Raw genomic sequence first — 24,208 nt, forward strand, 5'->3', positions numbered from 1 at the left:
TGCAGGAAGCGTGTGACGGTAGCCGGTAGCCGCAGTAGCTGATCATCCGCGAACGCCTCTATCGTGTGGTGTGGTTGGATGGCAGAGGGATATTGGCCCGCAACTTGTGTGTACAGGTTTGTCACAGGATCAGGCAACACCGCTGCCCCCATCTAAAATGGCCGATACCAGTTGTTCGCTTAAAAACATCCCTGGGCAGAAACGTTGCTGCACCATCCCGGAGTGGATATAACACCATCTTGAGATCTCGACACCCTTGCGCAGTGCCTTCTTTCTGTCCCCTTTTTTGGATTAAAATCAACCATACGTACTCCTTATTACATTAAAGTGCTCATATTGCTAAGGGCAAGGTGACAGCCGGACGAATACGCGCCCTCCCCCGTTCGTCACCTCGGTAATCTTTTGTGCTGGTGAATTGGCAGCATGGGTTGACCCGACTCCAGAATTTGTGGACTCTTGGCATGTCCATATTTTAAAAGTTCAAAATCACTACCCTGCACGCATTTAATAGGCACGGAATGGATGGTAGCCGGCAATCTCGCCGACTCGTTCGTATGTACAGCTTTGATGTGGATGACAGAATTGGTCCCGGGAGCAGTGCATATCCCCTGGGCAGCGCGTTAGCGCACACTCGAGGTGACATCAGAGATCTCACAGCTCCATGGAGAGCTTTCTTTGAACCAGCAGAAAACGAAGCGGACGACAGGTAGATTTCTATCCATTTCATCCCGAGGCTTTCTCTGACTGGCCAGCAGAGAGCTCATCCCTCGAGTTATCCTAACGGAATCTGCAAATCTGCGAAAACAATGGCGGAAATTCCGGGAGCACTGTCAAGAAGGAGACCGTCTTGACCTCGATGCATCAGAGCCTACGATACAGGGGGTGTTGAACACCGTCCGAGACTTCAAGAACAAGTGGCAAGGCGAGCGTGAGAATAGTCGAAGGTATCGATTCATGAAGCAAATACATCGCTTCACCGACTGCCTCGACTCCCACAAGTCCTTACTGGAGATTCTACCTCAAGGGAGTGAATATGTGTCACTTTTCACGGGGACAGCAAGCGTCCTCATCAAGGTATTGTTTCCGCTACTACACTTCCCTGAAATATTCATAATGTTGGACCGCCCCTTGTGACTAATGCCCTGCCAGGCAAGCGTGAACCATGAACAGCTAGCCGAAGGGCTATCGAGGACCCTCTGTGAAATGGGCGAGTGTATTGCAGACTGTGAGATTGACCTGGAACTTTTCAAAACCCAGCGTATGATCAAAGCAGTCTCCGTACTTTATTCGCATATTTTCAGTCTTCTTTCCGACTTGCTGAATTATTGCTCGAAGAGCAGTGCGAAGAGACTACTCGACTCCTTCAATGATAAACTCTATGAGGAACACGAGGCAAAACTAGGCGAAATCCGAAAGCAAGGCGCCAAAATAAAAGAAATAGCCGCTCAAGGCTCACATGCTGAGCTAAGAGCAACAAGAATCATTGCTGAGGATACAAACATCACCCTCGAGGAGCTCCGCCAAGACGTAAAGGTTGGTCTAGAGGGTCAGGCCAGATATGAAGCTGAAATGTTGGATTATGCAGAGAGAATGGAGAAAAACATGTCCAGAATGATGGAGCAAAGAATGGAAGTACCAGAAATGTTACAGCAGCTCGCAAATCGCGTCTTCGGATTTTTGGAAGGCAGCGGACATTCCTGGATTATTGAGAACCGAGCCTCCAGTTGCAGGTTACGCAATACTTCCAGCATACCTACGCTCGGCGGCTCAGGAATGACTTACAATGTGGGACAGCAAGCCCGACCTAACGAGTCCCAGCACCTCCTATTACAACCTTCTCACATATCTGAAGCCGAATGGACCTCGGATCAGGTACAGGTCGACTCAAGCCACATAGAAGACTTCTTCGATCGAGCAAGGATACGTCTAACAGGGGAGTTTCTGAGGCCTGTAATGGTGCCACCACTGGCTCTCAAACGAATAGCAGAATGGTTGGGCAACGAGGCGAATTTCCTTTGGATCGAGGGCCCATTCATTCAAGCGATGGACTCGGACAATGCGATATCGTTGGTGGCCGCCAATGTTGTCGAGCTTGTGGCGCAATCTGGGGTTTGTGTGATATCCTAGTAAGCCGCCTTCCCAGACCTTTAAGACACATACTTCATCACCTAATCCTAACCGTTCCTCTCATCTAGCTTCTGCCAACTCCCTGGAAGTCGAGAGCTTCGTGATGGAAACAGTACACCAGAGGTCCAGGCCTTCATTGCCCTCCTTTGTGGCCTACTCAGACAGGCAGTAGAACACCTCATTCCCCGATTTACTGCGCGCGTCGATCTATCTCAGAAGAGGTTTCGTCTGGTAAATGGGAAGATGGAGACTTGGTCAGAAACACTCGATCTGCTCGATGATGTGCTGACAGCGCTGGACATGCGGCTCGTTTGCGTCATTGATGGGGTTCATTGGTTGGATGACCGCAGTGCTGATTTGATGTTTGCTGCGCTCATCGATACCCTCCGAACGAGTAGGATCAAAACCCTACTAACAACGACCGGGAGGTCCGCTTGCCTTCGAAGAAGACTGTCATTTTCTGAGACGTTCCCGATGCAGCAGGTTGATGAGCGAAGTGCGTCATACAGACTAGACCAGACCACCTTGGAGGTCGTAACGGATTAAGATCGGCCTAGGGATAGACGCTGGTTATAGATGAAAGGCTGTTCCAAGGCTAAATGTAACATAATGTGCTTATTACCGCACCACCGCCACACCTTCAAGAGATGAGGATACGTCGTAGCGAGATTCCGGTCGATGTGATCGCATTTTGTTGGAGGTTCCTCTATAGACAGTCATTCCAAAGGAGAGTGTGTCAAGGGAGGCTATCCCATTGGCGACCATGAGGTTGACCTACTAGCATAGGAGCTTGGTTCGGGTGGTGAAATACAGTGGCCGTATAGGTGACGACTGAGGAAAGCCTGTTGTATTGCAGTTGGAAGCTACGGAACACTGTGAAGCTTTATCTTTGTGGAATGAGCCGCAAGGTCACGCCTTGAATGGGACAGTGCCAGTAATTTGTTTGTGAAATAGTTATTTGGCGAAAGTCCAAGTGGCTCGGGCGGCCTCAACTTGAATCGTATCGAGAGAGCCCACTGCAGACTTCCTTGGCCGGACAGTCAAAGAATTCAACCATGCCTTTGTTGACCGTGTCAGCTAGTAGTGGATTAGCAATTTAATTCGTGCAAAACAACACGTAGAAATTTCTGGGGCGTCTTTGCGCCTTGGGCTTCAATTACACCTAGGCGCACTCAAGATGATCGTACAGGTCAACTATTAACTACGAGCATAACCGGTGATAGGAAAGACGAATCGTATTTAAGCTCACCTCTCTACGTTTTATGTGCTCCTTCGAGATAGCGCCAATTCAGAAGTGACCTTTCTGCCGGTTTCCCCGGTGCTGGACGGTCGGTGCAAGGCGCCTGGTTGAATGCGGCTACAGTAGCAAATGCTGGCCTTACCGCATTCGGAAGAAGGTGCTACTTTTGTGGCCCAAAAGTTCACAACTAACATCCATGGACGTATACCTACCGATTGCAAGAGCAGCTTTTGCCTGCGAAGCTAGGGAACACGAACCTGAGACATTCACATTCCAAGACTCCTGCAGCAGATGGCTGTTAGTGATTAGACCCAAAAACCTGTTGGGCTTTTGGATCATGTTAAACCTGCTTCCCCGGAACCCGCCACTCGAGCTTGATCGCAATGAGCTGCTCTAAATCACGCAATGACTGTTGGGGAATCTGTCCACCATGTGCCGTCAATCCTCCTATACATGTTGCAATAGTCTCGATAGCTCGTCTTCCTGAACCGGATTGCCGGGACAGCCTCAGCCGCCACCATGTTGCTTGGCAACGTGAAGTATAACGCTTTCTAGTCTTAGAGAGTCCACACAACAAGCCCTGGAGGAAGTTATTTTCTCAGTAGCATGATGTCTGTTCACGGACCGTGCTCATAGCTCATGCTCCAGATCTGAGCTAGAGGCTCCTAGATTGATCGGAGATGATCAGTCATCACCCCAATTCTAAACTCTCAACTGCGCTAACTTTCCTCGCCGGATCTGGATTGCGATTGTTGATGCCTGTCTGCCTACCAAATCCGCTACTGGCAGACATATGCACGGCCCTGAAAGTCTTTGTCTGGACCTTGACGGCGCGGTGCACGGCATTTGAACTTAGCTAGGCGACAACTTCCGGGGCTTCAAGACCACGGATCTCGCGAGTCTCGAATATCCATAACGCTACCTGTGTGCACGCGCGATTCTTTCAAAGCTGCTTGCTTGCTTGGTGAAAGTGTAGTGTCACGGACATGGAAAGCTTTCAGCTCGGCCAAGACATCGGCTGTAGAGGTTTCTTAGTGCTCCGGCCACGGGCTTTGACTCGCTGTTCAAAATGGGACCCCTGACCCAAGATTTTGGTAGAGAGATGTGCTGTGCCTTTGAACCGACCCCTTCACTCACAGCGCTATTGAGAAACGTCCATCGCCATGTCATCATTAAACGAAAGCACATCTTTGGACCTTGACTCTCTGCCAGATTGTGGGGTACGTCAATCAGAAGATACAATGCAACCCTAAAAAGAAGTCAAACTGACCAAATGCGAACAACAGATGTTATGTGTTGCTAATTTATTAAGCGTAACACCCTGCGACTCGTTCAACACGACCTGTCTCTGTGAAGGCTTAGACCTTGAAAATCCCAACCCATTCTTGCTATGCGTGGCTCGCAGCTGCTCCGTACCGGATACTTTGTGTACGAGAATCCTGATAGATTCCCGCACCCTGTAGCTTACACTTTCGCAGTTCTCAGGAACTACACAGTCAACACGTGCGACAATCCAACGGCCCCTCGTCTAAAAAGCGTTTCAATCGCTTTCCTGGTCCTGTTCGGCGCTCAAACGGTATTCTTCCTCATGCGCATGCTCACACGAGCGCTCAAATTATCTACATGGGGCATGGATGACACGACCTTAATCGTGGCCTTCCTGGCTACTATTGGTGTTATCACAGGCCGTCAACTGCAGCTTAAGGCCGGCATGGGCCAGGACATCTGGACACTGACGCACGACGAGATCGACTATTATATCAAAATATTCTGGATCTTTGGATTTATATATACTATCACTCTGGCACTGGTCAAGGCGTCGATCTGTTTTCTCTACCAGCGGCTGTTCTCAAATAGGCAATTCCAACGGATCGTCTGGGCGACACAAGCCTTCAATCTTGCACTTACGGTTGCATTCGTCTTCGCCTACGCCTTCCAGTGTACTCCTACGGATTACTTCTGGAAGATGTGGCAAGGACGAGGCGTGCACAAAGGCCATTGCATAAGTTTTTCTATATTATCCTGGACAAATTCAGGAATTGGGATTGCACTGGACCTCTGGATGCTTGCGTTGCCGTTCTGGCAAGTCACTAAACTGAACTTGCCGTTTCGCAAGAGGATGGAGGCCTTCGTGATGTTTGGCTTTGGTATATTGTGAGTTCAATCTCATTCTATATTGTTCAGCCGCCAGCACTTTGGTATCTTGCCCAGGTCGGCGGGGATTCCACGCTGATGGTGCTTTGAACTTGAATAGCTTGACGATAGTCAGCATCTTGCGTCTCCAATGCCTGGTCATCATGACTAATGGCCATAACCCTACAAGTAAGTTCTCCTACGCCTGTTCCCCAACCACCTGCAAGTAATCGGAGGCTGGAGATATACGTGACATCGCGCGATGCGGCTGGTCCTTGTGGACTCAAGTGCTAACACACCTCTGATCCCTGCAGAGGACCTGACCTGGCTTGCAACATGGTCCAACGTCGAGATCACAGTGGGAATAATCATCGCCTGCCTCCCGTCGGCACGGCTGCTCATTCTCCGGTACCTACCCAACAAGCTCAAAGAATGGACCCAGACAACACGCACTACCACATCGAGCCACACGCCGCGGAGCTCCAAGCTCGGGTCCACCGCTACGTGGGTGAGCGGTCTCAGCGGGAAGAGGGAGAGCACCACACAGCCATCGGTACCGCTGTCGGATGCGACCCACGACGGGGACCGCGAATGCAACACACAGGGCTCACTTGGCTCTCCTAAGCACCCCGATGAAGCGCTAAGCCACCCCGGCGCAAGCGTCAGCGTCGCGTCAGGATTTGGGCGGCGGGAGTCGGAGCTCCCGCTCGTCCCCGGGTTTGAGTCATCCCGGCCTGCTCCTCTGGCCGGGCACTCATTTTTGAACGGCGACGAGGCATCTCCAGCCCGTACACCAGTTGCGAAGGACCGACGCATTTGGGTTGAGCAGCACATCTATGTATCGAATGACCCGGTCACCAGGTTTTCGACGGAGATCTCGCGTGGCGATCCAAAAGATGACGAGGATTCACTGCCGCCCTGGGTCCCAAGACTTTCTGAAAACCACGTTGCCGAAGACAAGGATGTATAGTTGGTGCAAAGAGGGAGAATTGCTTACAAGTTTATAAATAACCACAAAATGCAGCCTATAGGGAGCCTTTTCTAATCATTCGAACACCTAACATGGACTAAAGACTAGTCAGCACGTGTGTGTGTTCCCCGCAGAAAAACATTATCCCACGGGGCCCACCGAGGGCGAAGCTTTGAGGGCGTCACACTGCCTTAGCCCCCGGGAGCTTGATGTCTCTTGGACATGAAATTGATGGGGCTGAAGGGAATTTGCTTGATCACGGGCCTGACGGATATCAGCTGACATTCAGGAAGTGTGACGTCTGATCCTGCTGCAATGGAATACAAGGAGACCCTTCTTTCCGGGGCCGCTTTATTTCCCAGCTGACTTATTTTGGAACCTAGCGTTCAGCCTTCGGTCTGAGCTTGGGGGACAGCGCGGTGCGCACCGGATGGATGGGAATGGATGCTTAGCCAAGACATGTCAATAATGCTTGACCACATGTGCCCAGCCGGGCGGTTTCCGAGATCTTCAGGAACGAATGCTTGATGCTCCACGACTTCCTCAACCAGAGCTTGGTTCCTTGTCCGATTGCGTGCATATTGCATGTAATACGACGCCCTGTCTTACATACACCCCTGCCGGAACTCGTGCCCAAAACTAGCACCCGGCATGATCCTCTCGTCTCAGGGCGTGCTCCCATTGGCCGGCTGACCATCGTGGGATCTAGCTCTCTGCGCTTGATGACACCTCTGCTCCTGTACAATTAACTCAGGGTCCGTGTGAAGTCCCCAAGACATCTGCGCCGAACTCAGGGTCTCTTTCCGTTTCGTCGATTGGGCTTGCTGATTGGCTCATGGAATATGCAGGGTGCTAAAATGCCATGTGGCCGACGGACCCTGACCCAGCCAGCGCAGCACGACGTGCAGGGCCTGACTGCGCGTCACGAAGCCACCGAAATCCAGTGTAAGGCGATGTGTCTCACCCGAGATCCGCAGTGCTCGGGGATGGCATTTAGAATTACCATCTTCTTTGAACAGCGGCTTTTCCTTCACGTAAGGACGTAACACTATTGGTGTTTTCCAGTCAGGCGGCTGATTCTCGAGTGGGTAATCGCTGACTTGCTGAACGGAATCACGACGGTCAATGAACTTTCGAATTTGGTCCCAAACACATTACCCTCCGGATTGTGGCATCGTGAAGGGATAGAACCTTGAGATATAAGATCAACAACATCGCCACAGGTGAAGCTTCTTGCCACAGTGGACCATCATCATCATCCGGATCAAGCACCTAATCACCAAGAAAGCCATCCAACCACTCAAGCATCAAGATCCTCCGTAGAGATTGCCCGCCTATCCAATCATCTCCAGTCCAAGTATCATTTCTCCATCTCGATCACTACACTGTATCTCGATCCGACGCCCCTACTTCGATCACCAAGCACCGCCCATCTACGACCCTTGTGCAACCATCCCACGTGGCGACCACCCAATACCAAATATCGATCCACCCACCCATAATCACCAACCATTCGTCAAGATGCAGTGCATTTCCTCCTTGATCCTCACCCTGGCCGCATCTGCCACCCTGGTTATGGCCGTGCCAGCACCGGCACCGATGCCTGCTCCCACGGCGGCTGCTGTCCTCCCCGAGGCACAGCCCACCGCGGCGCCGGTTCTCAACCTTCGCGGGGCCACTGTTGATTCCTTCCCCGCAAAATGCACCGTTGGCTCTGACAGTGTCGCCACCTGCACGGGTGCTGTTCACGCTACCAACGTCTGGGCTGGCGTCATCGACGCTACTGTTGACTCTTCCACAGTAAGTACTACACACGCTCGGAGGGTCACCACGGGGCGCTTGACTAATACATAGTTTCAGTCTTAATACTCGAGACAGCCATACTACTTACGCTCGTCATGATGTCTTCTTCTGTAAGTAATACTTCACAGTCTCTGGGCTACTATTTTGTTTCTGTGAGTCACGCTAATGATGCATGGCAATAGTCTTGCACAAACTTTATCTATCTGACGCTCTTTTATTTCTCTGTCTCTCTTTCCCTCTAGCTACAATCGATCAAAGCACGAAAGGAAATTAAAAAAGATAGAAAGTGACAATCGGGGAGTTTTTGTTAAAGCCATGGACATAGACGGCTCGTTGATTCAGGCGAAGTGGCCAACTGTAAATATTGGTGGCACTAGATACGGGGCTCGCAACAATTTCGGTGAACAGATATAGAAGCAAAGGCGCACTACTTGGGAACAGACAGACCTTTCGACAGACTCGGAACCGAAACAACATTTCGCATGCCTCTTTTGATCAAGTCCTGAAGCTCGCACTTGCTACTTAGCCAATCTCTTTCATACAAACTTCAATGTGGGCCATGTAAGAATGTTAACGATATCGGCACAGTCACAAAGCTCAGAAGATTCTCAACCCACATTTCCAAAACTAAACAATATCCTTTCTTTGGCAGATATTACCACTCAGTCAGCATCCCAAGAGGCGTTCCAATAACTGCGTAATTTAAATTAGATCTCACTCTGAATTGTCCCGTGTGAAGCAACGCGAGGAATTATCTTACAAATCCTATTTTACCATCACATCTCTGCATTATCGACGACTATGATTGATAAACGATATCCTCAGAATGAGGCACCTTGGCTCCCAGCCGAACAGGTTAAGCCTCTCCAGGGCCAGGCCAGATAGTGGTCAAGAACGCCGCAGTAGCCATCAACCCTGTGGACTGGCAGATACAGATCCCGGGCGATATGCTTCTCCGCTACCTCAAGTACCCTTTTGTCCTCGGCGGCGACGTTGCTGGGATGGTTGCAGAGGTTGGCCCAGGAGTCCAGCGCTTCAAAGTCAACGATAGAGTTGTTGCGGCTGCCCTCTCCATCGCCTCTGTCTCTGATGAAGCATCCGAGAGCGCGTTGCAGCGGTGCACCCTCGTCCGCGCGCACATGGCCACACAGCTACCCAACCACATCAGCTACGAGCAGGGAGCCAGAGGCCCATGAGACGGCAGAAGCGCTCTGCCAGCGGCTTGGCCTGTGTCATGCCTCTAACCCTCTCCACTGCCGCATACGGCCTCTTCCATCCGAAACTTCTCGATCTAGAAATGCCGACCTCGCCGCCAGCCAGCACCATCAGCAAGGGGCCTGCTCTCCGGGCGGTCATAATCACGGGTGGTTCCTCGAGTGTTGGCGCCAACGCGATCCAACTTGCCGTCGCCGCGCGCTACGACGTGCTGTCCACCAGCTCCCCCAAGAACTTTGACTTTGTAAAGAGCCTTGGAGCCGCCCAAGTGTTTGACTACGACAGCAAGACGCTGGCGGGCGACCTCCTCGTCGCCCTCGAGGGCCGCTCGCTCGCTGGGGCTTACGCCATCGGTGACGGCGCCGTGGAGGTGTGCACCCTCGTAATGACGCGCCACAAGGACACGACGCAGAAGTTTGTCACCATGGCAGGCGGCTCGCCCCTGGGAGAGAAGCTGCAGAGCTTGACTGGTAAGATGCTCTTATCCTCACCATGCTGTAGAAGATTCTTAAATAGGCCTTTTTGTCGCGTACAACAGGGATTCAGGTCCAGTTTATCGATATGAAACATTCTATGTAACTAGCAGCAGGCACGAATAAGCATAGTCGCGAAATGGAGAAAGTACTTCACGCAGTTTTGCCTAGTGATTCACAGCGCTCAACTTGTACAACAACCAAACGGACCACGCGGAAGCTATTACACACATGCGCAGAGGCCCTGCCTTACGATCTCTTGGTCTTGTGCGCTTCTGAGACCTTGGTCAACTCTCCGGAGACCTTGAGAAAGCCGTCAAGCGCCATGTTCTTGGTTCACGATGGTTAGTTATCAATTAAGAGAAGGAAGAAGCCGGGAAGCCCTCGACAACCGTGGTGTTGTGGACAGGCTTACAAGGATCGACTGTGGCAACCACTTCGATGCCCAGCGGTTCATGCCAGCATCCTTGCCGACCCATATCTCCCCTGTCGTTCCCTTTTCAATCTCCCCCACCACCTTGAGGCCATATGTCCTCGTGTCAGGGGCGCCCTCCTGAAGCCGACCGTCGGCCATGCGCTCGAGATAGTCACGGATTACGTAATAATGTGATTGTTCGGGGATCTTAGGCTTTGGTATGTTGTCAAAGGCTGGGGTCTTAACACTAGTTGTGACGAGGGTGAGGGTCCGGACACCGAGGGGCTCGAGCTCACGGGCCCAGATGCCACTTGCCATAGTCAGCGCCGCTTTAGATCCGTTGTAAATGCCTGTGTAGGGGCGAAGATGAATGCTGTCAGTTCATATTTACTGCTACAGGTTGTTATGGGGAAAGAAAAGCACTGACTTCCGAAGGGCATCGGCACATAGCCGGCAGCGGACGACTGGTTAACAACGTAGCCCTTGGCCTCGATGATTAGAGGAATAAATGCTTGTATCATTGCCAGTGGAGCAAAGAAGTTAAGGTCAAAAAGTTTGCGGCCGTTCTCAATATCGACATCCAGGGCGGGCATGATGAAGTTCTGGCCGCTATTGTTGACAAGGACGTCGAGTCGACCACCGGTTTCTTTGGTTACACTCTTCACCGCGGCAGCAATAGATTCCGAAGATAGCACGTCGAGTGTCAGTAGTGTAACATGAGGTACATCGTGAAGAGTTGCAGGAAGCTTTGCTGGGTTCCGTGCAGTCGCAAAAACATGATAGCCCCTTTCCCGGAAAACTTCAGCTAGGCCAGCACCAATACCTCCAGCTGAACAGCCGGTGATGAGGGCGAACTTTCCAAGGGGAGACATTCTCATGGGTCGTGTCCGCGTGATTTCTATGCGGACTAGTAATGTTGTGATTTGGGGATGCAACAAGTTAGGCAAGCTTGATATAAGCATCAAAATCACCTCAGTTCAAATTGGTACAACTAAATCGACCAGATAGTTACGATATAAGCAACAAAACCGGAGTTATGTAGTGCATCAGTTCAGGGCGGTATTCCAATCCCGTTCCTGCATATGGTAGTATCCACGGGTCTTGGTCCACGGGTAATTTAAAGAGCCGGGCGCTTGCTGCGCAACAAGTGTCAACCGGCGAGGCGTGGCACCAGACGGAATATCTCACACGGTGTCTCTGTGTCAAGCTATGTGATCCACTTTATTTGGAAGGGATCCAAATTCCGCTTCTGCATATGTTGGTGCCTTCAAGTTTCCTATGATGGTAAAACGAGACGGGTGTATTGCCTACGGCTGTGTGCGTGACCGGAGTTGAATTCCGCACATGAAGCCGGCGGTCGGCCTGTCTTATCAGCCGTGCCCACACACCCGAGTTGAAAGGTTCAGCATTCCGCAGACACACATTCCGTATGTACCCCATAGGTTCAGCCGCATCCCGCGGATGTCTTGCAAGTGGTGAGAACATCCAATGACATTTAGACGTTCGGCGATTTCAGACAGGAGTCTACGTGCTGCACCCTCTTTTCGAATTGAATCTGGAAATTGCATTGGGCTTTTAAAGCCGTCATTGATTGACAACAGGACTCACCTGCACACCCGCTGTCTTTGGTGCCTTTTTTGAAAAGGCAGTAGAGCATACAACAAGCCACGGCACGAGTTGAGGGCAGCAATCATGAGCCAGAAGCGACATCCTACAGGCGGTGGGAGTATGATCGAGGATGTGGAAAAGAACACCGGAGATCCATATCATAGCGATCAAAATGGCGAGATAGAGAGCTCTCAAGGCCACTACGTGACCGGCATTGCGAGATGGCTTATCCTTGGCCCCGTGACTCTTACCTACTTCACATTTTTTCTTGACCTAGCTGTCTTGTCTACAGCAGCGCCGGCAATCACGACGGAATTTAACTCGTTGGTAGATATCGGGTGGTAAGTCATCGCTGATCTGCCAGCAATGACTCTTGCATCAAGCCTGTGCTGTCTTTTCGCTGACTTGGACTCTGAAATACAGGTATGGAGGTGCCTACCAGCTGGGCAGCGCCGCTTTTCAGCCGGTAAGCAAAGTCCCTAGGTATTTGAATGGTTCAAGGAATATGCCTCCAAGATGCCATGATATAAGGTTGAATTGGGACCTGGAAATCACATGTCTCGCCGAGGTTTTCACTGACTCCAGCTGGTGTGCTTAGATGACGGGGAAGCTTTTTCGTTACTTCTCAATCAAGGTGAGCCAGCCTTCCCAGTTTCGACATCATAACTTCGTTTTCGAACCCAACACCCAAGCATTCCATTTCAAAACCGCTGACCAAATGATGCAGTGGACTTTCCTATCTTTTTTCTTCGTCTTTGTCGTCGGGTCTGCCATTTGCGGAGCCGCTCAGTCGTCCTCAATGTTCATCATCGGGCGCGCAATCGCAGGTGTTGGGTCTTCCGGCATTGGTAATGGAGCCTTGACCATCATTTCGGCCATTCTGCCCCCTCGAGCGCAGGCACAGGCCATGGGCGTCAACATGGGTCTTGGCCAACTTGGCCTCGCATTGGGTCCAATCGTGGGCGGATTGTTCACTGAATACACGACTTGGCGCTGGTGCTTCTACGTCAACCTTCCTATCGGCGCCGTTGTAGGTTTGCTCTTGCTACTCTTCAGAATCCCGGAGCCGGCACCGAAGCCCCCAGCAAGCCAAGTCCTAAAGACGGCCATCAAGTCTCTGGACCTGCCTGGCTTCGCACTCATCGGCCCAGCGGCTGTAATGTTCCTCCTAGGAATCCAGTATGGTGGCAACGAACACCCTTGGAACAGTGCGACCGTCATCGGGCTCATCGTCGGGGGGTTGATTACTTTTATCCTGTTTCTAGTGCATGAGCATCGCACTGGAGATGACGCCATGGTACCGTTCGCCATGCTCAAGCACCGCATCATCTGGTCAGCCGCAGGTAACATGTTCTTCCTGCTAGCGACTGTTCTCGTGGCCGACTTCTATCTTGCCATCTATTTTCAGGCTATACATAACGATACACCTCTCATGAGCGGTGTACATATGCTGCCAACGACCTTGGCCATAGTGATATTTACTATGATTTCCGGAACAGCAAGTAAGTAACCTTGTCTCCTGTTCCTCAGATATTGAACTGATCAAAAATGACGTGTTCATAGTCGAAGCATTAGGATACTATCTTCCTTGGGTGCTGTCTGGAGCTGCAATATCTGCTGTTGGCTATGGTGTATTTTCCACGCTGAGTCCCACCACGACGACGGCCCAGTGGATAGGCTACCAGGTTCTTTACGGCGTTGGTGGTGGTTCCATGGCTGCAGGAGTAAGTACCATCTTGCACTGTGCCAAACCCCAATTTCACGTAGTTCGCGTCACTGACATAGTTGTCTGTTTTTTTTTTTCCCGCACATACTAGGCCTTCATCGCGGTGCAAAACTGCGTCCCAGCAACGCAGATCCCCACCGCAATGTCTATTGTCCTCTTCTGCCAGAATATTGGTGCGGCAGTAGCACTGCCCGCCGCAAACGCGATCTTCAGCAACACCTTGAGGAGCCAGCTTTTAGATAGAAGGGGGGATGTTGGTGTCGACCCCGAGATTATCATCGGCGCTGGTGTTCGCGGCATTCGCAATATCGTGCGGGGTGACAAGCTTGCTGCTACTTTGGAAGCCTACAGCAACGGCATCGATGCTGTAATGTATCTCGGCATAGCTGTTGCCGTTGCCGCGTTTGGTTTTGGTTGCGGGTTGGGCTTCAAGGATATTCGGAAGGAGAAGAAACTTCGAGAGTTACGGTCTTCAGACTCAAAGGACTGGTGAGTACATTGACGAATTCCTCTGAGCAGCCATTGGGTTTGTGGTCCAAATAGGTGTCAAAGGACTGGCGTCATTTTTCTATCTACTGGAAAAGTACCGGACCGGAGGTCTATAGGTTCTAGCAATAGTTACCCTAGGGGGCCAATTAAAGCCCTAGAATTAACAGTTCTTCTTCTAATAACAGTTCCTCCTCTAGCAATAAACAATCCCTAGCTTCTAATTAGCCCTCTAATTATATACCCACAGATAAAAGGAGATAAGGAAGGAGATTAAGATTAAAGAAGGTATACTATAAGATCTATTATTACCTATAAAGAAAGACTTAAAGAAGAGGTAGAGAATTAAAAAGTATATAAAGGGATAGACTTAAAATTAACTTTCTTTTTACATTAAACTTATCTATATAAGAAAAAGATTTATAAAGTAATTCCTTCTTAAATAGTCTTAATTTTAAAGTAGAAAGTAATTTCTTTAACTAATTAATTAGAAGCTAGAGATTATCTATTACTGAAAGAGGAATTATTACTATAAATATAACTATTAATTCTAGTGAGGAACTATTACTAAAGCCTCTATTTTCCTGGTATAGTAGCTGGTTCATGCCATTAAAGACTGTACTATCACCACAAGGTTCTCCATGATGGGGTGTTCAATATATTGATATAGTAACACCAGAGCAATCACAATGACTGAATGTTTGCTATTTCCATGATATTGGTCTTCACAATCTTTGTCTATTTACCTTGGGGGCATGAATGATGCTGTTCATTGATTAACCATCCAAGACTGGCAGCTTTGGATAATACTAGTACTGCATAAGTGGTGGTTTCAGGTGGTTTCGTTTTTAATACCTATGCACATGAGACCTGCGTCAGTATAGACCAATTCAGAATATCCATTCATAGACCATGTTTTCAATTCTACCTATGTAATTAGTAGGCACTCCTATTGAGCTGCAAGCGCTCCTTTCACGTGCTAGTAAACTGTCAAAGAACCAAGAGGCAGAAAGCACATGATGCCGATGAAAGTGACTGCAGAATTTGATAATTTATTGCACATGGCCCAGAATGTGTCCATAATAGTGTGCCTTATGGTATCAATTGGAATAGGTCAATGTCAATCCACCTGGGCAAGTATCGTAGTGTATCAGCCCTTAGCCTTTTAGTATCAAGGAGGAAGGGCAGCACTGAGTGCATGCAATACTTAAGTAGCTGTTTTTATGCACTGTGCTTGTACCATTCAGGCACTACAATTGGACCACCTCATTACCTAGGTATGTACCATAAATTGAAGTCAGTACCTCGAAATATGCAAGTGACGCATATTTCTAGATCATTGTATTTCCGTGCTCATCATTCCGTCCCGATTGCGACCTTTGTCTCGCCAAATACCCTCAATCCAAACCATAAGTCGGTAGACCGATCTACACACATCCCCACCAACACACACACATTTCCCACCAAAAAGGTCGATTTTTAATATACTTTATTTAACTCTATGAAATTTTATAATAATAAATTTAATATTATTAAATACTAGATTTTTTACTTATAATAGAAAGAAATTTAAATAATTAATGGATATTATTATAAATTTAAAATAAATTATTAAACTTTAATATTTTCTTTCCTAACTAAATAACTAATAATTAGTTAGGAAATTAGTTAAGATATTAAATTTTAATTTTTACCTTCATTAAATAATAATAATTAATAAGTTTTATTATAAAAATATATATTATTATAATAATTACTTATATTTTAAACGTTTTTATTTATAGAATTTTATTAGAATTAATTATTAAAGATTTATAAAAATAGAGTAAAAAGCGGGGATTTACTCCACTCTTTTAAATTTTTAATAATTAATTCCATTAATTTTCTATAAATAGAAACGTTTTAAATTTTAATTATTATATTTTTAATAGATTTTATATATATAATGAATAATATATATTATTAATAAGTATTATTTTATAATAATTTAAAGTTTATATAAATATCTTTTATATTTAATAAGAAACCTTTAAAAAGTTAATTTCTAAGTTTTAATAATTCTTTTAAAAATAGTACTTAATTTCTTTTATATAAAAGTCCTTCTCTATATAAATAAAATATAAAGCTTTAAATAAAGTAACTTCTTTTTTAAAAAGTATTTTATAATATTTATTTATTAATTAAATTATAAATTCTATATAATTTACTTTAATAATATTAATATTAATACTTATAAAATAATTTTTTTATAATATATATAATTTATATAGATTAATATTATATATTTAATATAGATTTTAAAAATATATGTAGAATTAATAATAATATATTATATATTTAAGAAATAATGTGCGTTGGTGGGGATGTGCGTAGACCGGTCCACCGACTTATCCCTTTCCGAACAGGTTTTTGGGGTCCCAATGAGCCTTGAGTTCTCGCAGCTTGGACAAGTTGGCCTCTGACCACCAGGCCGCCGGCCCCTCGTCGCCAATAGCATAATTTACATATATGTGCTCTTCAGCGAAACCGCTAGTGGCATGGAACTTGTCTCGTTGGGACACAGACCAGTCGTGGACGATAGGCAATTGGGAGTTGTACAGGATGATATTCTCGAGGAGCCTGGATGCGCAAAATTCCCCGTGAATTAGAATCCGCTACTTGACTGTACCTCCCTTTAGGTTGGTGGGGGGGGGGGACAAGGCGGGCCACTTACCACCACGCTTGGACGTCCCGCCAAGGGAAGACAGTCGCGTTGTTCGCGGTCTGTAAGTTCACGCCGTTACTATACCACTGCATGAAGGACTGACTGAAGTAGTAGGGATTGGCCTGGGAGAAGGCCACGTAGTCGGCGAAATGGGCCTCGAGGGTGTCTGGGTCTGTGCGTCCAACACCCATCGTGTAGGCAGTGAGCGTATGGCCCCTCTCGCATACACCCCTCGTGATCGATTGGTAGTATACTTCAACCTGCGTGAGGTTAAGAATCTCGGTCACAAACGGGTCCAGTGAGGCAAACTGGTCCAGGTATGGTTGTGCTTCCTCGAGGCTGCCGATGTACCAGGCCGCCAGCCAGAGAGTGGCTGCCCCGGTCGTGGAATTGTACAACATGGCGGTCTGCAGGGACAGCTCGGCTGGTAGCACGTCGTCAAAGGTTGCAATCAGCTCCCACAACGAGCGGTGTTGTGCCGCCGTGTAGTAGAAGTTGGCCTCGGTGACGAGGCCCCCGTTGGTTTGGTCGTGCACGGTATACGTCGCCTCGGTGACGATACCAAAGGTCTGACCCGCACCACGGATCCCCCAGAACAGGTCCGCATTCTCGTCCGCGGACGCTGTCACCGTCTCGCCTGTGGCTGTCAGCAATTCAACCGACTCGAGATCGTCTATCATAAGCCCGTGTAAGCCCATCAGCATGCCGATGCCGCCACCGAGCGTCACGCCGATACCACCGGGGCACCAGGAATTTCCAGTTTCTGTTTACATTATTGCGACATGCTCAGTCAGCCGCACAAAAAAGACAGTGATCGACGCTTGAGCTCGCCGGAAACCGGAACTGCATACGTATCTCCTTTCCAGCAGCGAAGACCTCGGTCACCATTTCACCCAAGGTAGCCCCGGGCCCCAATGTCAAGCGGTTGTTGATTGCATCGACACTGACTGTATTGAAATTCTGCAAATTGATGTTGAAAGCCGTCGAATACGCCAAGACCAGCCTTGGATCCGTGTCCACCATTGGTTGCGATGAACGGGATATTATTTTTTGACGCAATTTCCACCTATTGCGGCATCATTAGCAAACCAATTCTTCCATTTCATGTGGGAGGATCTTTGGTTTTTTTCCTGACAATCTGCTTGAGATCTGAAATCAAAGCGGGCTTGATCGCACCCGACCAAGCCGGAGTCTCCCAAGTTGACCATCGGGGCCCGACGAGGTTAGAAAAGTCGGCCTCGTATGACGATGCTATCTCTGTTTGAGGTGACACATGAGGCCTGAATAGAGCCTCCAAGCTGCGGTTCCTTCCGCAGGATGCATGGGCGACAGTGGCGTAGACCAGTGCCAGAAAAGGCGAAAAATGAAACATCATGACGTTTTGTTTCAATGTATCAGACAGGCGAGATGAATGATGACCGAGGAAATACAGTTTGTGTTTTATGATCAACGAAATCTCCCCAGGCCCCCAGGTAGCGTAGATGGAACTTATCAGAAGCCCAAAATTCCAAGCTGGTTGGCCACCGATTAGGTAATTAAGTATGAGAACGGATATTCGCACCTGCAAAAACGGATAGTATACCCGCTTATACCCTTTTTATTTTTTTAAAAAAAGTTATCTATAAATATATAATTATATTAAATATCCTCTCATTTAATTCTATTTTTAAGTATTTATATACATAAAATTAAAGTTAATTAAAATTATATTTATATTTTTATTTATATTTTTAATAAATAAATAATTATTATTTATTAGACTATAAGTTAATTTCTAATAGAGTTATAAAAATATAAAAAATATAATTAAATACCTTATTTTTTATACTATAGTTTAATATTACTTTTTATACTTAGAAGAAAATCCCATTTAAAGTTAAAGGAATAGTTATAATATAACTCTTTTTATAAAAGTTAAAATTTACTATTATTTATTAAATATTAATTTTATAATAATAATTATAAACTTGAATTTTATATTAGTATTAAATAGAAATTTAAAGGATATTGAATATATATATTTTAAATATTATTTACTTTAATTAAATTAGTAATTAAATAATATACTTATTTTAATAGTGGGTGTACCATCCGTTTTCGTGGGTGTGAATATCCGTTCTCTTAAGTATTCGGACAAGGCGACCTCGGGATGGTTGCATTTCGAGCCCGCCTGCGTCAATCCGGAGCGATCGACAAATGTCAACAGGAGCAGCCCGACAATAAGCAGACTGATGCATATCATGCTCCTGCGGCTATTTTATCCTCCGCCCGCTCTCAGTTGACTGCAGGCAGCGGGCTAGGCTACCTAGGTGACTAAAAGTTCTGGTTGGACGGCGCACTTACTAACTTCTACTGAGTCCCCTCTCCGGTTTGCATACCTACCTATATACTTAAGTGGGTACTAATTACCTAGGTAGGATGATATTTGGTCCGGAATCATGCCTGTCAGATTATGGAAGTCCCTAAGATATCGGCTCGTAGGAGCCGCAAGCATGAGAAGACGGCTGGCGCATTTTCATCCCCGATGAATCGGACCATGCTTAATCAAAGCCGGAATCAGGGCCGTTGGGAGTTACTGCAGTACAAGTTGGATCATGGTACACTAATCTCAGCTTCTGCAACTCAATCAATTCAGGTGCATTATCTATTGGGTGTGTGAGGGCTCAGGCTCGTCAGAGATGGCGCGAACTTGGGCATGCGCGGCTGGCTATACTACCATACTGGGGCCTATAGGCAGCCTGCAAGAGTTATAGGGGTCTGTAAGGCTTACCTTATTTTCAAGATATATCCTTAATGTAAGATTTACACTAACTATAAAAGTTAACCCCTTTTATTAGAGTTAGAGAATTAAGGTATAGAAGTTATATAAGGGTTTTTTAGGGAGAGAAGTAGGTATGTATTTAAGGAAGAGGTAGTTATAAAGAGGTAGTTATAAAGAGGAAGATAAAGAAGAAGATAAAGGTAAAGGTGAAGGTAAAGGTGAAGATAAAATAACTTAGAGAATAAAAAAATTTAAAATTATACTAAAAAAAGAATCCTTTTTAACTATTCTTTATATTTAAATAAGTAAAGTAACTTTTAGATTATTAAAATCTTCTTATATAACTTTTATACTTTAATTCTCTAACTTTTATAGAAGGGGTTAACTCTTGTAGTTAGTATAAGTCTTATAGTAGGTATAATACTTGTAGAGGGCTGTAATGCTTGTGGATCCCCTCTATTTACTAGTACGGTATATATCGTTTGATATTCAGTCTACTTTAAGGTCTACGAATCGCCGATTTCGATACACAAGGTTTGCAAGCCACGGTTGGATATGGTAGTAGATCTGACATTTATGTGCAGTCAGAGATAGTGTAATCATCATCCTTGAAAAAGCTGGTCCATCCAAAATCTGCTGGCAGGCCCCTGGGTATTTAGGTGTCCGTAAAGAGGCTGAACTACATTGCTGCCTCCGCAGCCGGACACCTCGTCCGGACCCGGCCGTGAAAGCTCGACCAGGAAGCCCTGAACGTGCGAGCGGAATGCACGCATGCCCGCGGCGAGCTGCGTGAACACGCCGCCGGGCGGGCCCAAGCCTTGTTCGCCCGCCTCGTCCGCTGTCGACTCGACCTTCTCGGCGATGGCGTCCAGGAGCACTGGAAGGTCGATGACGCTCCGGGCGTGTGCGCGATTGATGCGTGAGTCCTCCAGGCTCTCAAGCCGGCTCAACACCACCACGCAGCCTGCGAGCTGTTCCCACTGCAGGAAAGCGATGCCGACAAAGTCGGGAGTGGGGAGGCTCAGCAGGCCGGAGGTGCAGGCGCTGATGGCGAGCACGGATTGCCACATGTATGACAGGTCACTGCAGCCAGGCGGGATGGGCTCCTGCATGGGATCGCCGCCGCCGCCGCCGCCGTTGGCCGACCCTGGGGGGTCGAGACTTGAAAGGATCATGGTGGATGCACGTATCGTCTCTAGAATGAGCAATTCCACGTAATAAGTATGCGCTAGTTGAACTTTGACGGCGGTCAGGAATAGCTTGAGTCAGCAGATATTCCTTGACCTGCAAATATAATGATTGAGAGCCCGGCTTGGCGGATAAAGTACTCACGCTGGTGATGTCGAGAAGACCGGGAGGGTTGTCCACGGAGTTCTTGCACTTCGCCATGGAGCACCTTGGCATCCGCCAATATCGTGGCTGCTGATGGTTTGGCTTGGGTTTCTTGATTTGTCTGCTGCTCTAGCATCTGACGAAGACGGAGGGCCTTGGTGAGGAGCAGCTGGAGGCGGACTTGATAGACCAGGTCCAAGTCAGCCGGGCACACCTTGGCCGCACTCATGTCAACGAGAATCTTGTCTAATTGCGGCGTCCATGCCAGGGGATCCACATCCTCAAAGTATTCCGATACGGCAGAGCTGAGTATAAAACAACCTAGCGCGGCACGTTGGGCCTCGGGGGAGAGCTGTGGACGGTCGAGTGAGCGCCGAGACGCTGCCGCCGGTTCCATTAGAAGACTGCCCGTGTGGTGGTCGCCACGCTTCAGGGCGGGCCTGTCAAGTCGCATCTCGCCTGCCAGTGACATGCACAGCATGACGAGGTGTGAAAGGCTCCCGCGGTTGTGCACATGATCCCAGCCCCAGGCCACGTAGGTCAACAGGCTCAACAACAAGTCGAGATAATGCTCAATATCAGCCTCGGTCCGCCGCAGGAAGGCGGCTTCGAGAAGGGCATGCTTCAACTCGGTCGCGCGGGTCGTCTTCTCTGTTGTAAATGGCCACGCAACGCAGACGATGGTCTGGAATAGTAGGGGCCTGTCGCGACACAGCTGCTCGGCTGTCATTGTCTCTGGGAAGTGAATGATGGGGAGTCGAGGCAGCATGCGCGTGGTGAAAGTGTCGAGACAGGCCACAGAAATGCCGTCAATTGGCTGTGAAGGTGCTGCAACAGTGGCCTGAGACACGGGACTGTGGTGGTTGGGCATTTTTTGTACAGCAATAGAAACAGATGGGACAGGGTTATCGATGTCGGTATCAACATGAACATGGGAAATCTCAGTGCCGCCGAGATCTGGAGTGGGCCTGTTGGAAAACGACGGAAGATCGGGCGTGAAATGGGCGTGTCGAGACTGCTGTTGCTGCTCGTCGCCGACGAGAGGACGACTGCCATTGTCTTCCCCATCAGCATCAGCGCGGGTCTTCAGCAGCGAGAAGAGATTGTTGATTCTATCCTCGAGCTGGGCGACGCGATCGTCCGATTCTTGGCTGTGTTGACTGGCAGCACGCTGGCTGGAGGACTCATGGGGACGACACTGCTTGCTGAGGCGATAGCATCTCTCGCAGCCCTGGCCGTCGGATCGACCGACACAGCGGCATTTTGCCTTTGCACAACGCATGCATGCCTGTCCATACTGAGCCGAGCGAGGTGCAGCCCTTCGTCTCATGGTTCATGTCGACGTTGGTGTGGGCAGGAGGTGAATTTGGACTAAGCTCAACGAGCCCCGTTGGCCGTCTGTCATCAGCTGATGAGCAAAGGAGATTAGGTCCTCGACGTTTTTGTTCCATGTCAGCTTGCCTCTGCCTGGTTTGTCAGCAACTTGTATTACATTGCATACGGCGCAGCTCTGAGGTCACACGCCAGCCTGTTCTGCATGTTGGTCCACGCAACTATGCAGGAGGCAAGGGAGGCCGGGAGGCCGGAAGAATAGAAGGGGGAAGTACCTATAATGGTCAGGGGTAAAATACTTATATTAGCACATCAATCCAAGAGCTAATATTTAAACCTAGTATTGTTAAGTAACTTCTTATTTAGTAATATACTAAGAGTAAATCTTCTAGCTATATAATAGAATAAAAGTAGAAATTTATACTAGATATTTAATTTATAAATTATTAATTATTTATAAAATCTATTAAATCTTTAATATTTAACTTTTATTTATTATATATATATATATATATATTAATAAAAGGTCTTTTATATATATATTAATAAAGGCTCTTTCCTTTTAAACTTATTGTTTTTAATTCCAAGTCTAAAGATAGAAGTAACTGATCGGAACCAAAAACAATATCTCATATGCCTCTTTTGCTCATGTATTGAAGCTTGTGCTACATGACCAATCTCTTTTGTGCAAACTTCAGTGCAGGCCATGCAAGAACATCAAAGAGATCGGTATATTGTCAACGCTTAGAAGTCTCAACCCACCATCCCAAAACTGACTACATCACAAATCGCCAGTGTCTGGTGCAACCACCCTGGACAACACCATCGTGCTTCTTGCTAATTCCATTCTGAAATCTCGCAGAAGTCACCAGTCTTCTTCTCCACGCCGTCAAGGATGGTCAGTGGAAGCATCCTAGAGTTCACCCCAACCTTCCCAGGCTTGCCCCTACTTTCCATGTATTTCCGCCCATTCTCCGTCACCGCCCAGTGCGTGAGGCACCCGCAGTTTCCGCAGAAATAGAACCCGAGGTACCCCTCCGAGTCCTCTCGCACGTAATACTTCAGACCGTTATCACGACCCTCGCCTACTGATTCGGGCTCTGTTTGGGCAGGCGTGCCATCGGGGGCTCTCCTTGATCCCTGGGCATTAACGATGATGTTGATGTCGTCTGGGTGGTAGTATGCCCATTCTGCACCGTAGCGGTAGCAGATGCTGCAGCGACACTCATTGAGCTTGGTTGGCAGAGAGGGTATCTGGACGTTGACTCGGCCACAGTGACACTTGGCGGTCAGGCTGTCGGGATGCGCTGGTTCGGGGGCCGGCAGCTTGTCATCAGAGGGGAGTTTTGTACTCTCGGCTTGGTCGCTGGCAGCCATGATGCAACACACACGCCCGTGAAGGAATTCTCAGACGGGTAAAAGAGGAAATTTGACTGAAATCAACCCTCCATTGCCACGTCGAACTTGTTGCGATTTGCGGCTGACAGTGAAGCGGGGTCCATGGATGCCTAGAGCATCTGCAGCTCTGATAGTTGTTGCCGGGATACCTGGGATGCATAAAGTGGCGTCCGGTGAAACAATTTAGGGCACTAAATGTTCCAGCCAATCAATTGAGTCCTGCTCACAAACCTGCCGGAGTTTGAAATGGTTTGGCAGAGGTGATTGCAAGATCGCGGCTATGAGACAACTGGAGCGGATGTATTGTTGAACCTGACCTCTGCTAGTACCTACCGGGGGGAGGGGGGTAAATTAAGTAAATAGTACTATTATTTTAGAATAATATTAATATTCTCTTAAAACGTAAACACACTATTAATATAACTATATAATATTTAAATAATATAACGCTTTTTAGTTTAATATAATTTTATAATTAATAGTAT

General features: G+C 47.8%; 9 protein-coding genes across 9 annotated transcripts; 5 read left to right on the forward strand and 4 right to left on the reverse strand.

The window, feature by feature from the left end:
• The first annotated feature begins 100 nt into the window (after positions 1-100).
• On the forward strand, positions 101-2,789 carry KVR01_000165 (uncharacterized protein). Its single transcript, XM_044785001.1, has 4 exons — positions 101-706; positions 756-1,074; positions 1,150-2,126; positions 2,196-2,789. The coding sequence occupies exons 1-4, from the start codon at positions 519-521 to the stop codon at positions 2,671-2,673; spliced, it is 1,962 nt and encodes a 653-aa protein (XP_044650114.1). The 5' UTR covers positions 101-518; the 3' UTR covers positions 2,674-2,789.
• A 1,968-nt stretch (positions 2,790-4,757) lies between these two features.
• Positions 4,758-6,470, forward strand: KVR01_000758 (uncharacterized protein; the record flags this gene model as incomplete). The annotated part of the gene is made up of 3 exons (XM_044786830.1): positions 4,758-5,521; positions 5,622-5,689; positions 5,815-6,470. 3 exons carry the CDS (start codon positions 4,758-4,760, stop codon positions 6,468-6,470), a joined length of 1,488 nt encoding a protein of 495 aa, XP_044650707.1.
• A 1,521-nt stretch (positions 6,471-7,991) lies between these two features.
• Positions 7,992-8,779, forward strand: KVR01_001015 (uncharacterized protein; the record flags this gene model as incomplete). Its single annotated transcript, XM_044793528.1, has 2 exons — positions 7,992-8,270; positions 8,774-8,779. 2 exons carry the CDS (start codon positions 7,992-7,994, stop codon positions 8,777-8,779), a joined length of 285 nt encoding a protein of 94 aa, XP_044650964.1.
• A 791-nt stretch (positions 8,780-9,570) lies between these two features.
• KVR01_000985 (uncharacterized protein) lies at positions 9,571-10,067 on the forward strand (the record flags this gene model as incomplete). The annotated part of the gene is made up of 2 exons (XM_044781663.1): positions 9,571-9,958; positions 10,027-10,067. 2 exons carry the CDS (start codon positions 9,571-9,573, stop codon positions 10,065-10,067), a joined length of 429 nt encoding a protein of 142 aa, XP_044650934.1.
• Positions 10,068-10,210: 143 nt separating this feature from the next.
• KVR01_000998 (uncharacterized protein) lies at positions 10,211-11,248 on the reverse strand (the record flags this gene model as incomplete). The annotated part of the gene is made up of 3 exons (XM_044788358.1): positions 10,211-10,291; positions 10,377-10,726; positions 10,804-11,248. The coding sequence occupies 3 exons, from the start codon at positions 11,246-11,248 to the stop codon at positions 10,211-10,213; spliced, it is 876 nt and encodes a 291-aa protein (XP_044650947.1).
• Positions 11,249-12,582: 1,334 nt separating this feature from the next.
• On the forward strand, positions 12,583-14,203 carry KVR01_000348 (uncharacterized protein; the record flags this gene model as incomplete). The annotated part of the gene is made up of 3 exons (XM_044783824.1): positions 12,583-13,486; positions 13,548-13,708; positions 13,802-14,203. 3 exons carry the CDS (start codon positions 12,583-12,585, stop codon positions 14,201-14,203), a joined length of 1,467 nt encoding a protein of 488 aa, XP_044650297.1.
• Positions 14,204-16,905: 2,702 nt separating this feature from the next.
• On the reverse strand, positions 16,906-17,923 carry KVR01_000825 (uncharacterized protein; the record flags this gene model as incomplete). The annotated part of the gene is made up of 2 exons (XM_044781972.1): positions 16,906-17,663; positions 17,752-17,923. 2 exons carry the CDS (start codon positions 17,921-17,923, stop codon positions 16,906-16,908), a joined length of 930 nt encoding a protein of 309 aa, XP_044650774.1.
• Positions 17,924-20,130: 2,207 nt separating this feature from the next.
• KVR01_000209 (uncharacterized protein) lies at positions 20,131-22,380 on the reverse strand. Its single transcript, XM_044789483.1, has 2 exons — positions 20,994-22,380; positions 20,131-20,898 (listed from the first exon to the last, which is right to left on the reverse strand). Exons 1-2 carry the CDS (start codon positions 22,321-22,323, stop codon positions 20,264-20,266), a joined length of 1,965 nt encoding a protein of 654 aa, XP_044650158.1. The 5' UTR covers positions 22,324-22,380; the 3' UTR covers positions 20,131-20,263.
• Positions 22,381-22,951: 571 nt separating this feature from the next.
• KVR01_000713 (uncharacterized protein) lies at positions 22,952-23,847 on the reverse strand. The gene has a single exon (XM_044785498.1). The coding sequence runs from the start codon at positions 23,700-23,702 to the stop codon at positions 23,163-23,165; it is 540 nt and encodes a 179-aa protein (XP_044650662.1). The 5' UTR covers positions 23,703-23,847; the 3' UTR covers positions 22,952-23,162.
• Between the last annotated feature and the right edge of the window lie 361 nt (positions 23,848-24,208).

Source organism: Diaporthe batatas (assembly GCF_019321695.1).
Source record: "Diaporthe batatas strain CRI 302-4 chromosome Unknown Contig00001, whole genome shotgun sequence".
In the NCBI taxonomy this organism is placed as follows: Eukaryota; Fungi; Ascomycota; class Sordariomycetes; order Diaporthales; family Diaporthaceae; genus Diaporthe; species Diaporthe batatas.